Genomic DNA, 12,060 nt, shown 5'->3' on the forward strand with positions numbered 1-12,060 from the left:
CTGTTCTAGCTCTTCCTTTCTCTTTCTCTTCTTTCTTTCTGCTGGCTGCCCACCAGAAGCTAGAACAAACCTCAAGCTATTGTAAACATGTGAGGTGCTGTGCAACACAGACCTCAGACAGGGTTCAGCAGTAGGTTACAAAAGCCCTCAGGGCTCCATCACATTAGACAAGTGGGAGATTCTGAGGTTTCTCTTGAGTGGAAGTGGATAACCCCAGGAAGAGCAAGGGGTAGGATTGTAGGAGGGGATGATTGTGGACTCGAGGATGAAAGAGCATACTCACCTCTTGTAGAAATAGTTTTATATTTCTCGGGTTAAGAAAAAGGGAATACAAAACAAAACAAGAATACTTGATAGTGTGAAGACCATAAGTACTGTGGTCTTGTTTTGAGTATGGATAAATTAATATGGCTGTCAAAGAATAACGCCCACATTTTGGTGTTTGATTAGATAAGCACTATACCTGGATCCCATGTACAAGAACTCAGAATAAACTATTTAAAAAGGTATTGTACAAACATTCATCATATTTATTTCATTTATGTTGCAGGTATCTGTACGAGCGTATTGATGGACGGGTTCGTGGAAATCTGCGACAGGCTGCCATCGACCGCTTCAGTAAGCCTGACTCAGATCGCTTTGTTTTCCTTCTGTGTACAAGAGCTGGTGGGCTGGGAATCAACCTCACAGCAGCAGACACCTGCATCATCTTCGACTCTGACTGGAACCCACAAAACGACCTGCAGGTAGGACTCAGCAGTGGGTTCAGCGAAATGCTGTAGACTTTGTTTTATTGCTGTTTCGAGAAAGTGGCATACTAACAGTTATCTGAGATCTGCTCGTGCAATTAATAGGCAGCAAAACTAGCCACCATGGGAAGTGCATTACACTGTGTCTAGTAAAAAGTACATGTTGTGAATGCTCAGTCATTCCACAAACAACTTACATGTTATTTGTTGAATCTCATTTTAATGAGTCATTTAAGAAGAGCAGTCTGTCAAACCAATGTGTAGATATTAAAACAAATTATATGCTCGGTGCAGTTTCCTCAGTTTTTGTATACTTTACAGGCCCAGGCTCGCTGCCATCGCATCGGTCAGAACAAGGCAGTGAAGGTGTACCGTTTGATCACCAGGAACTCATATGAGCGAGAAATGTTTGATCGCGCCAGCCTCAAGTTGGGTTTGGATAAAGCAGTGTTGCAGAGCATGAGTGGCCGAGATAACAGCCTGGGAGGAGGCACTGGGGGAGGGGTAAGTTTGAGAATTGTCCATACGGTCTGGAATAGAAATGAGTAGTTAAATCTTGAAATCTTGTAAATTAGAAACCATCTTGCAGAATTACACGAGCCCCAGCGCCAATGACTAATGCCTCATATGGGGAGATGCAAATAAATTATAATAACATGTTTTTTGTTTTTTGATCGAAGTGTTCTGTTTATTGTTAACGAACAGTACACCGTCCACTCTCTTCTCCAGCTTTGCCATCTTAAACTCTGAAAAGCTGGATATGAAACAAGTTAATGATCTCCTGAAAATTATTACATTTATAAAAGACAAGAGATCAATGCTGCATTTCTTTCAGCTGCCATTCCAGTAACATAAAAGTTTTGACATACATACCCGGGATACTGAATTACATTAGGAGGACACTGTAGCAAATGTGAAATGACACTAAGCCAATTTTTTCTTGTCAAGCCAACAAAAAACTAAAAACTAAAACGTGAAGGTCACTCTTAAAATTTCCACCGATCCTGTTAGTCTAATCTGTTTGTGAGGGAGTGTGTCAACACTGTGAGGTGTGTAGGTGGATGCTTAGCTGCAGTTTGTGTCCCCTGGGAGTTATATGAACAGTAAGGAGGATGTATTAGCAGTTTTCTACATCTGGTTTGACTGAACATATCTGCATACTAAACAAATGCCGGGGTTGGATATATAGCTGCTAATTTTGTGATTTTAATAATTCGGCACGCTTTTTGTCGCTCTATCTGTGTGCCTGCATTTAGTGTGCTATTTCTGTCAACTGGAGATTTGATCAACTCATGCATTATGTAGTGCCATTCCTCCTGTGGTTCCATTTCACACCTGAAGTCTATTTTGTAGACTTCAGGTCTATTATCATGTAATTATAACAGTGTTATAGTTTCATGACTTTAATGTGATTTTTTTTTCTTTACCTTACAGGCTGTGCAGCAGCAGCTGTCCAAAAAGGCGATTGAAGATCTGTTGCGACGTGGGGCCTACGGGGCAATCATGGATGAGGAGGATGAAGGGGCCAAATTCTGTGAGGAGGACATTGACCAGATCCTGCAGCGCAGGACAAAGACCATTACCATTGAGTCTGAGGGACGAGGATCCACTTTTGCCAAGGTAAAAAACAAGAAATCTGATAAATAGAACTCGTTAAGTACAAATGATTTAACATCAGCTTTATTGCCTTTTGTGTACATGAGTGTGGAGATTGCATATCGCTGGCTATTTAAAATTCTCAACCTGTGCCCATTCCTGACTCAGGGATACGGGGAAAAACAAATATGATTATAACTTAATGTGATTCTGATGTCTGCTTTCAGGCCAGTTTTGTAGCATCTGGAAACCGTACAGACATCTCCCTGGATGACCCTAATTTCTGGGACAAGTGGGCCAAAAAGGCTGACATTGATATGGATATGGTCAATGGCAGAGTGAGTACCAGACTAAAATGGATACAATATCCACAGAAATGGATAATTGGAATGTGACATACACAGGACATCTATTCCCTTTTAACTGCATAAAAGACATAAAGTCCATGAAATTTTTTCCCCCTCTACAGAACAGCCTGGTCATTGACACTCCTCGTGTCAGAAAGCAGACAAGGCCCTTTAGTGCCACCAAGGATGAGCTAGCAGAGCTTTCAGAGGGCGAGAGTGACGGCGATGAGACCAAACCTAAGCTCAGACGAAACTACGATCGCCTGAACAGCTATGGCCGCACAGAGTGCTTCAGAGTAGAGAAGAACTTGCTTGTCTATGGGTAAGATATATTTAATAAGTTTAACCTAATACTAACTATTAAATAACATAGCTGGTATTTGGAAGGACTTACCTGAATTTTTGTCAACAAAGAGGCTCCTGAAAAATTTGTAATAGATTGAATTAAACATCCTATTATCTCCACTTGAATTTGTCCATATACATACAAACAAACAAGACCATCAGGATTATAAATTACAGCAATATGCATTTTTGCTTTAACACTAAAAAACATTATCCAAACTGTATATAGAGTCTGCTTCCATACTCAAATGAGTATTCCTAAGTGTGGCATTCCCATTCTGTTTCCAGATGGGGTCGTTGGAAGGATATCCTCAACCATGGCCGTTTTAAGAAGCAGTTGACTGAGTGGGATGTGGAGTCCATCTGCAGGGCCTTGTTGGCCTACTGCCTGGTCCATTATCGTGGAGATGACAAAATCAAAAGCTTCATGTGGGACCTCATAGCCCCTACCGAGGATGGACGCACAAAGGAGTTGCAGAATCACTTAGGTGAGTCTCAGCAATTCAAGCCGACATTTACTGACTTTATTACAATCAGTAAGTAGTAAGAATTAATTTGAACCACAACACTTTTTTATTTTGCTAGGCTTGTCTGCCCCAGTTCCTCGGGGGAGAAAGGGTAAAAAGATGAAAACCCAGTCTAGTTCTTTTGACATCCACAAGGCTGAGTGGCTCAGGAAGCACAACCCTGAGCATATGCTTCAGGACGATGGCTATAAGAAGCACCTGAAACACCACTGCAACAAGTAAGTATTCACTTATGGCACTTTTCATCCAATTTGAGTTTCATCAATTAAGACAAATAATGTTCCAAATGACCACAATATAGAGGTTCTATATTGCTATTTCAAAAGCATTATAAGATAAAAGAGAGTATGCATTTAACTGGCTTATAGTGGAGATGGGGACTAATTGTCTATTGCTGTGTTGTTTAGTCTCCCGTGCATGAGAAAGAGGTGTGTGAGTGCTGATGTAAAACTTTAAGCTATTATAGAAACTGGCAGGTGGTGATTATTCTCTTTTAACAAAGATGATCTCAAGTTATTTTTCGTGTAATGAAGCCTAAGTGTATGAAAATACAGTTTGCACGTGGCTCAAATTTTAACCGCGGCATCTTCAAGCAACAATAATTAGGAAGCACTAAAACATGTATTGGAGCTGACAGTTCGCTGATTGATTAACAGACTTGACGTTGACACTAGCTGATAAGAATCTTCATGAGGCTTCAGCCCATCTAATGGCTGTCATAGATCTCTCTTATTTACAGAGGGGGGAATAGCGCTGTAAAACGCAGAGCTTGTGTCCATTGGGCTTTGGATGCAGAGCACTGAAGCTTCCATAGAAAGTTCTCCATTGTTTCCTTTTCCAGTATTGCTGAATCCAGGGATTGTCTGATATGTGACACACCGGGCAATTGGGGACATGCAGCTAGCAGGGTTTGCTGACTTGTGCGTTTTCCCTCTGAGGACCTGGAATGTGACTGGTGGGGTGGGGGTGTGCACTGGCTTCTTAACAGACCCACAAATGTAGGACACAGCTCTTGCACAGCAATGGTTGCTATAGGAAGAAGGGGTAAATTACTGTAGACTGTTTGCTAAAAGACTTGAAAAGTTTAAAGCATCAACAGGTTATGAAACTGTGAACATCTTGGACCTTACTGAATAAAATGCAGTAGATTTTTTTCCCCTTTTTACTGCATGCTGAATAATATAATTATGAAAATATACTTATACTATGCAGGTTTAAGAAGGCATTTTATGGTCATTGCGTGTTTTGGATGAGAATATTATCTATGATGAAGAATCTCTCTGTTGCGCTGATGGTGTTTTCTATGTACAGCCCATTGGAGATTTTTTGCATGCCACTCATGTCAGACATACTTGGGTTATTTGTTTTTGAAAGACTGTGTTTGACTGTGCTGAGATCCTCTGCAGCCTCTCTGAGTGAACCACATCTCTCACACACAAACACAAATGCAACTAACAGAGGCTTGGAAAAGGGGTGCTGACAGGCAGAGGAAGCAGCAGCTGCTCCTGGGTGGGTCCAGTCACACAGGAATATGGAGGGTGGAGGACGGAGGGAGGAGGACGTTCAGCTCTAATTTACCAGAGCCACAAGTCCAGGCCGGTCAACACAGACATCCATCACTCCTACAGATGGACAGACTCTGGAGCCCTCCGGTTGTTCATGGTCGTGTCAGTAAATGAAAGAAGGATTTTGGGCTCATTTATAACAATATTTAGCCTAGTTATACCAGAAGAAAGATGGAATGCCTGACATGATGTATTTGTGAGCAGCAGCCCACAGTTTTTTCAGTGCTCTTGATAGAAAAGCTGTGCTGAAAAGAAGCCTTGGCAGGAGAAGCAATGGATCCATATGATGATGTATGAATATAGTGGTATAAGTGATGAGAAAAAGTGGTCACAAATACAAGGAAGCAGACTAGCCTGCCAACAATGGTACTAACAGAGATGTGACCTAAAAAAATCATTTTAGGATTTTTCAAAATTCATTCATTTATTTATTTATTTTTGTCCTTGAAACCTGAGAGCCAAAATTGGCCAACAGGCATCATGATGTGTTCTTACAGAATGACTAGACCGTAGGTCTTCGTCACCAAGAAAATCTCAAGGCTTGCTAGACGCTACAGCTCTGGTACACCAGCACATCGGTTCCCAGCACTTCACTGTCTGCGCTCAAAGCCTGCTGCCTGTAATGTGTGATCATGCATCACAGAGCTAATGTCTCCCCTGTGAGTCAGCCTCCTCTCTACCTTGTCAGCCTCGACTTCCCAGCCTTCATCTACTGCCAGTACAACCACATGACAACTGGAGAGAGACGCTTGTCTGTTCATTCAGTCCTCAGAGCCGAGCTGTGGATGTGCTCATGACTCCCTTGTGACGTCTATACAATAATGTCACTCTAAGTGATACAATAATTCATAGTTAATTGATCAGGGTTGGCACATATGCCGGTCTCTTCAGAAGAGTTGAGTAGAGTCTCCTGCTCCGTCAAAGGCCAGTACAGTGGAGTATTTATAGCTGTACTTTGCTCTTAGTACACTTAAAGATGAGAGATTATAGGCATAAATTGATGAATGTGACTAAATGTATAAGTGAAAATGAAATGAGTATACAATACAGTCTGTAGTCTGACCACACAGTTAATTGCATTCTGCCCAACAAATTGGTGAGTCTGTGTGCGTATGTCTGTGTATTGTGTATTACTTCTGCTTGCTCAGCAGGGCTGAGTGGTCAGGGCTTTGTTCTGACCAGTGGGTTTTCTCTGTGCAGGGTGCTGCTCAGGGTCAGAATGCTCTACTACCTGAAACAAGAGGTGATAGGAAGCCAGGCCCAGAAGGTGCTAGATGGCGTGGACTCCAGGTGAGCTTGACTTTTACCTAGTCTGATGTCAACTTGGGTTGTTTGCACTGAGAATTAAAACCGTTTATCACTAAGATGAGTTTTTCCTGAAACTCTTATTGCTTGGGTCTCCATTAGAATTTATTTTTGGCAAAGACTATACTATACTCTTCTTAGGACATAACTCATCTGTTTATACTTAGCAGTAGACAGCTTTTAAACCTTTATGCAGCATTTTTATAATTGTACACTACTCGCAATCTCACTGTACAGAAAAGACCAATGCTTCCTCTGCCTTAATACAACAGTAAATGCCTTGATAGAGATGTTAAATGACAACTCTGGTTAAAGGGTTAAAGGCGTTGCCACAGGCTTCTCTCCTGGAGTGGTGTCATTAGCCTATGGTATCAACCTGTTGAGGGAACAAATGATCAGCCAAATTCATTAGAAGGTTGCAGAGCTCCACCTGCTGGTGAAAGACGGGACTTATTTATTTTCTGCTCAAGAACAAGATGGTTCAACTACAGTGCTTTTGCATCTTTGACGTGGCCAGATTCAACACTAAATTCACTATAGCAACCTTATTTGTATTTAAGGTATAATGCCACATTGTGATCTTTTCAAAAACATGCCAACTGCCATGAACATGAAATGACTATTTACATTTTACAAATAGCTTTGTATGGATTAACAATAAAAGACGTTTGTATTGAAGCAAATAGATGTATAAGGGTTTTGTTTTTTGTTTTTTTTAAGTTGTTTAATCAAAAAATATATATATATATTTTTATGCTAAATTGTTTATTTCAAACAGTACATTTGTATTTCTGAGCAGAAAATCATTATATCAAATAAAGCTCTTAACGACCAAAAAAAAAAAAAAAGTTGTTTAATCAAATCCAGCTGCTTTTTAAAAATGCATCAAGAAGTATCTTTTGAAAAACGGTCACAACTATCAGCAAGTATATTGAAATGTATAAACATCACTCCCCATAATACCCGTCTAAAGCTGTGCGTCTTCTTGTCCTCTACAGTGAAGTAAAAATCTGGGTTCCAGAGCCTGACAATTCAGAGCTTCCAGCACTGTGGTGGGATGCAATCTCTGACAAGTGTCTTCTGCTGGGTGTCTTTAAGCATGGTAACACAGTTTTTCTACTAATGTGACTTGCTTGTTTGTTTGTTTGTTTTAAAACTTCAGTACAAAAAATGTAATTCTGGATTTTAAGTTCCAACTAAAAGTTAGCTTTTAAGTTAAGCTTTTTCCGTGATGATAGTGGTGAGTTTGGTGAAAAGGAAAAGTCAGCATTTGTTATTTAAAGTACCATCAGTGGAAACCTGCTAAAATATTTTTCGTTGGTGGGAAATGAACCAGCTTGTCTACTTCATATCTGTTTCCATGCATTATCCTTAACTAATTTTGGTGTTTACTTATCCTCCTGTGCTTTCCCAGGTTATGAGAAGTACAACACTATTCGTGGAGACCCTACCCTGTGTTTCCTAGAGTGTGTGGGAAAACCAGATGAGAAGGCCATCGCTGCTGAACAGAGAAACAATGATTTCATGGATGGGTGAGTACACGACACCCACCTGAACTGTTAAAATACTTTGTCTTTTACTTTAATTTGATTAGGCTGGTCCAGATATCTTTTAATCTGTCATCTGCAAAAAAACCCCAACAAGACACAAACTTTCTCTATGTGGATAGGGATGTGGATGATCCAGAATACAAGCCTGCTCCAGCACTGTTAAAGGACGACATGGAGGTAAGGTCACAAGACTCAAAGGTGAATGTTGCTATTTGATATTTATTCCCCAAAATGTTATTCTGTTCATGTGGATGTAGCGTTTTTCTGTTCAGCTGAACAGAATCAACTTTTTAGGATTTCCTTACCTGGATGATTGAGCATGCATCAAGATATTTGATACTTAATTTGACTTGTTGGGGTTGTCAGTTCTCCAGTAATCTTCTTTAAACATATATTCTTCTCATTCAGGACGACGCCTCTTCTCCTGGAGACTTGGTTATCACTGACAGTGCTGGAGGTAAGTATTAGATGCTTGTAATTCACAGCAAATTATCATGATTACAAGCACAGGCCTCCCACGGGCAGGAGAAATCTAGAGATTTCAAGTGGTAAATTCAATAAAAATATTAGAAATAATGCCACTCTTTTTGCTGTTTATTTAATTCAGATCCTGTTCCAGTGACAGAAAGTGAAAGTGCCTACTGGCCCTCCCCCTCAGTGCTGACAGCCAGGCTGAGACGTCTGATAACAGCTTCTCAGCGCTACACCAAGAGCCGCCAGATCCTACACATCCACCAGACTCAGTCTCAGTCCTCCCAGCAGACTATGGTGCTGTCTGCTCCACTTTGCCCGCTACCCCCCACTCTCAACGACACCCTCAACCCCAAGATGGCTGCCAAGATTGAACGGCAACAAAGGTTAGAACACAGATTATATCAGTGATGGCTAAAAAAGAAGCAATTCAATATTCATATGCTCTCGTAAAAGCAGAATATTATGTGTCGGGGTTGGGCAGTGTGGGAACCCATTACCCAATCTGCTGACATAGCCTCCCAGAGCAACAGGCAATTTTCTAGGATTTCAAATGGGCCAATGGATATTCATTTTCAGTTTTAAAAATAGTAAATACAAATCAAGATTGTTAACGATAGCCATCAGTCTTCTGATGCACTTTTTCAAATTCTATTCTTAGTATCGCAGTTTCAAACATGACTGGTCAATAGTATGCCAACCAGACATCAGAAATCTTTTTTTTTTTTTTTAAGAGAGAGCGTATGTTTAACTAATAGAATTTAAATTTATTTTCCACTTTCAACAGATGGACCAGACGAGAAGAGGCTGACTTTTATCGCGTTGTCTCTACTTTTGGTGTCGTTTTTGACCCAAACCTCGGGCGGTTTGATTGGACCAAGTTCAGGGCTATGGCTCGGCTGCACAAGAAGACTGATGAGAGCCTGCAGAAATACCTTTGTGCTTTTACTGCCATGTGCCGACGTGTGTGTCGCCTGCCACCTAAAGAGGGAGGTCAGATGCTCATTTTCTTATTTGCAGACATGTATGCAGATCACAATGTCATATATTATGGTCCAGTCACACCTATATCTGAAGGGAAGATCCTTCAGATTATTTTCAACAGTTAGTGTCTCTAAGCCATTTGATCTCATCAAGAAAATCCATTTAGTTGGATAACTTAACGTGAAAACAGTGCTTCATGTAGTATGTGGCTCACTCAATCCTGACTCCAAGGTTCTGTTTTGGAGGATGGTCTGTAACACCTTAGTAAACAAGCTGGCTCAGCAGTTCTGAGGTAGACGACTGACTGATAAGGTTAATCATTTGTGGAAAGATAAACACTGTGACATTGAAGCTCCAGACAAAAACAAGTCTGAGAGTTTCCTGTTGAGAATTTTTTTTTTTCTCAAACCTGCTTGTTCATTTTGTTCCAGACTCTGCAGTGGACCCTTCTCTAAACATCCAGCCCATTACAGAAGAGCGAGCATCTCGTACCCTGTACAGAATAGAGCTGCTTCGGCAGGTGAGGGAACAAGTCCTTCGACATCAATTATTGTACGAGCGTCTGCCACTGTGTCAGATGAGCTCTGACTTACCTGTTTGGTGGGAGGCTGGTAGTCATGACCGTGACCTGCTAATTGGTGCTGCAAAGCATGGTGTAAGTCGCACTGATTACCACATTCTGAGAGACCCTGAACTCAGCTTCATGGCTGCCCAACGCAACTACAGTCAAACAAAAGCTGCACAGCAGCAATCACGTACATCCACACCGCTCTTACACCCTCAGTACCAAGCTACCACTTCAGTGTTGACAGGCTCTCCACTGCCTCCACCCACTCAAAGAGACGCAGACCTATGTGGGGTCACGCCCAAAGTGGAACCAATTTCAGAGGGTGAGGAGAGCAAGGAAAGACAGGGAGCAAGTTGGACCCCGACTCAAGCACCAGCTACTCCCACAGGTCTGGAAGAGAAGCCTGTTTCAGTAACCAGGGACAATGAAAGGCAGATGGTGGCAGCACGAACGAAACCCCTCACACCCAACTCCTCAGAGAGGAAACCGAAGAAGACCAAGAGGGGCCGCAAGGACGCCAGGCATGGCACAGAGTCCGACTCAGATGGCTCCTCCTCAAGTTCGACGTCACGCTCTTCTTCCTCTTCATCGTCATCCTCATCTTCCTCATCACATTCAGGGTCCAGCTCCTCCTCTTCTTCTTCATCTTGCTCTTCTGGCTCTTCATCATCATCATCCTCCTCCTCATCTTCTTCTGATGACAGTGAAAGTGAGGGAGAGGAAGGAAAAAAGAAGGGTGAGTACTTTCTTATGCAAGTTCCAGAAAACTTAAAGCAAGTAATGTTTTGTTAGGAGTGCTGACAGTGAGCTTTTCTAGGTTCAAATAAATGCATTTTCTCTGTTTCATTCTTTGTGGATCTCAAATGTCTTTTTGCCGATTTTTCTCAGTCCCCACTGTTACAAGTGTAAAGGGATTTGATGAGGACAGTGTGGCATCTCTCAGCGCTACGCAGGATGAAACACAAGACACCCATGTAGCTGAGAATGGCATCTCCAACAACTCTTCACACCCTTTCCAGGGTGGAGGGTACATGCTGGCTGCATCATACTGGCCAAAGGTGATTAACTATGCATATGTGCGGTTTGCATAATTTGCTGATGATGTAATGCTGAAAACACATTAATATGTCCACTTACAGTGTGGTCAGGTGCTGTGGGGAAATCGCACTAAAATTCTGTGGCTCTTGCTTTTTAAGGATCGCGTGATTATTAACCGCCTGGACAGCATTTGCCAGGCAGTGCTTAAAGGCAAATGGCCGGGAACACGTCGGGTCTATGAGCCTGGAGGCGCTGTGGCCTCCTTCTACACCACCAAGCTGCTGGACAATGCCAACAGCATGTGCGAGGACCCCTCTGCTTCACCACAGGGGTCAAAGGTGACCAAGCATGTTGCAGAAAACAAGGAGTTCTCAGTAAAACTCAACGATGTATGTTGATTTCTCCCTTCCTCCCCTCCTCCCTCCGCTTCGCCCTAATCCTAGGACCCTACCACTTCCTGCTGCCATGACCGGTGTTAGTTGCCGTGTTCAGCATGTTTCTCTGGTTTTCTTCCTGCTTTCCTTTGGGTATGATTAGTGGTTTTGACTGCCTGGCAGGAGGAGAGATTAATTTAATAGCAGCCTTCCTCTCTTTTCCCACACACTCAATTTGAATTGGGCTCTTGGGCTGTGATTACATGAGCACAAATCAGTCAGTCATGAGAATATAATAAGGTTCAGTCTGAAGCCTCTCTAGACTGAAGGGGGTCTTGCTAATAATCAGATTGAAATGGAGACCTCTGCTGTGGGTGTTCTCTGATATGCTCCTAAGCAATGTGGCCATTAACATGGCAGGCTTCAGATTTGCTTGTATTCATCTTTCCTTTTATGCTGTTTTTTGATGGGGATCATTTTCCAAATTTATGGTTTTTACCATCACAGATCATTAAACACCAGAAGCTTGTTACCTTCAATATTAAGATATTATATGCTGACAGCAGCTATTGCTTTGGCATGGCTTTCAACTCCAGTCTGAAAAAGCTTTACCCACTGCTTTGCTAAGCACTACCCACTGT

The 12,060-nt window shown here is 42.0% G+C and overlaps 1 protein-coding gene across 6 annotated transcripts in view; it reads left to right on the forward strand.

The window, feature by feature from the left end:
• The window catches only part of chd9 (chromodomain helicase DNA binding protein 9), a 79,354-nt gene that overhangs the window by 61,027 nt on the left and 6,267 nt on the right, over window positions 1-12,060 (forward strand). For 5 of the 6 annotated variants that reach the window (XM_080885576.1, XM_080885577.1, XM_080885581.1 and 2 more), the window contains 17 exons: window positions 551-746; window positions 1,071-1,253; window positions 2,184-2,369; window positions 2,573-2,683; window positions 2,815-3,014; window positions 3,326-3,525; window positions 3,623-3,782; window positions 6,330-6,419; window positions 7,433-7,536; window positions 7,849-7,966; window positions 8,104-8,161; window positions 8,393-8,441; window positions 8,592-8,841; window positions 9,243-9,448; window positions 9,871-10,743; window positions 10,896-11,065; window positions 11,204-11,434. In XM_080885576.1, the coding sequence (XP_080741702.1) occupies window positions 551-746; window positions 1,071-1,253; window positions 2,184-2,369; window positions 2,573-2,683; window positions 2,815-3,014; window positions 3,326-3,525; window positions 3,623-3,782; window positions 6,330-6,419; window positions 7,433-7,536; window positions 7,849-7,966; window positions 8,104-8,161; window positions 8,393-8,441; window positions 8,592-8,841; window positions 9,243-9,448; window positions 9,871-10,743; window positions 10,896-11,065; window positions 11,204-11,434 (3,385 nt within the window). The remainder of the gene's footprint in view (window positions 1-550; window positions 747-1,070; window positions 1,254-2,183; window positions 2,370-2,572; window positions 2,684-2,814; window positions 3,015-3,325; window positions 3,526-3,622; window positions 3,783-6,329; window positions 6,420-7,432; window positions 7,537-7,848; window positions 7,967-8,103; window positions 8,162-8,392; window positions 8,442-8,591; window positions 8,842-9,242; window positions 9,449-9,870; window positions 10,744-10,895; window positions 11,066-11,203; window positions 11,435-12,060) is intronic. The other variant, XM_080885578.1, reaches the window with a different exon arrangement.

This window comes from Rhamphochromis sp. 'chilingali' (assembly GCF_963969265.1).
Source record: "Rhamphochromis sp. 'chilingali' genome assembly, chromosome: 6".
In the NCBI taxonomy this organism is placed as follows: domain Eukaryota; kingdom Metazoa; phylum Chordata; class Actinopteri; order Cichliformes; family Cichlidae; genus Rhamphochromis; species Rhamphochromis sp. 'chilingali'.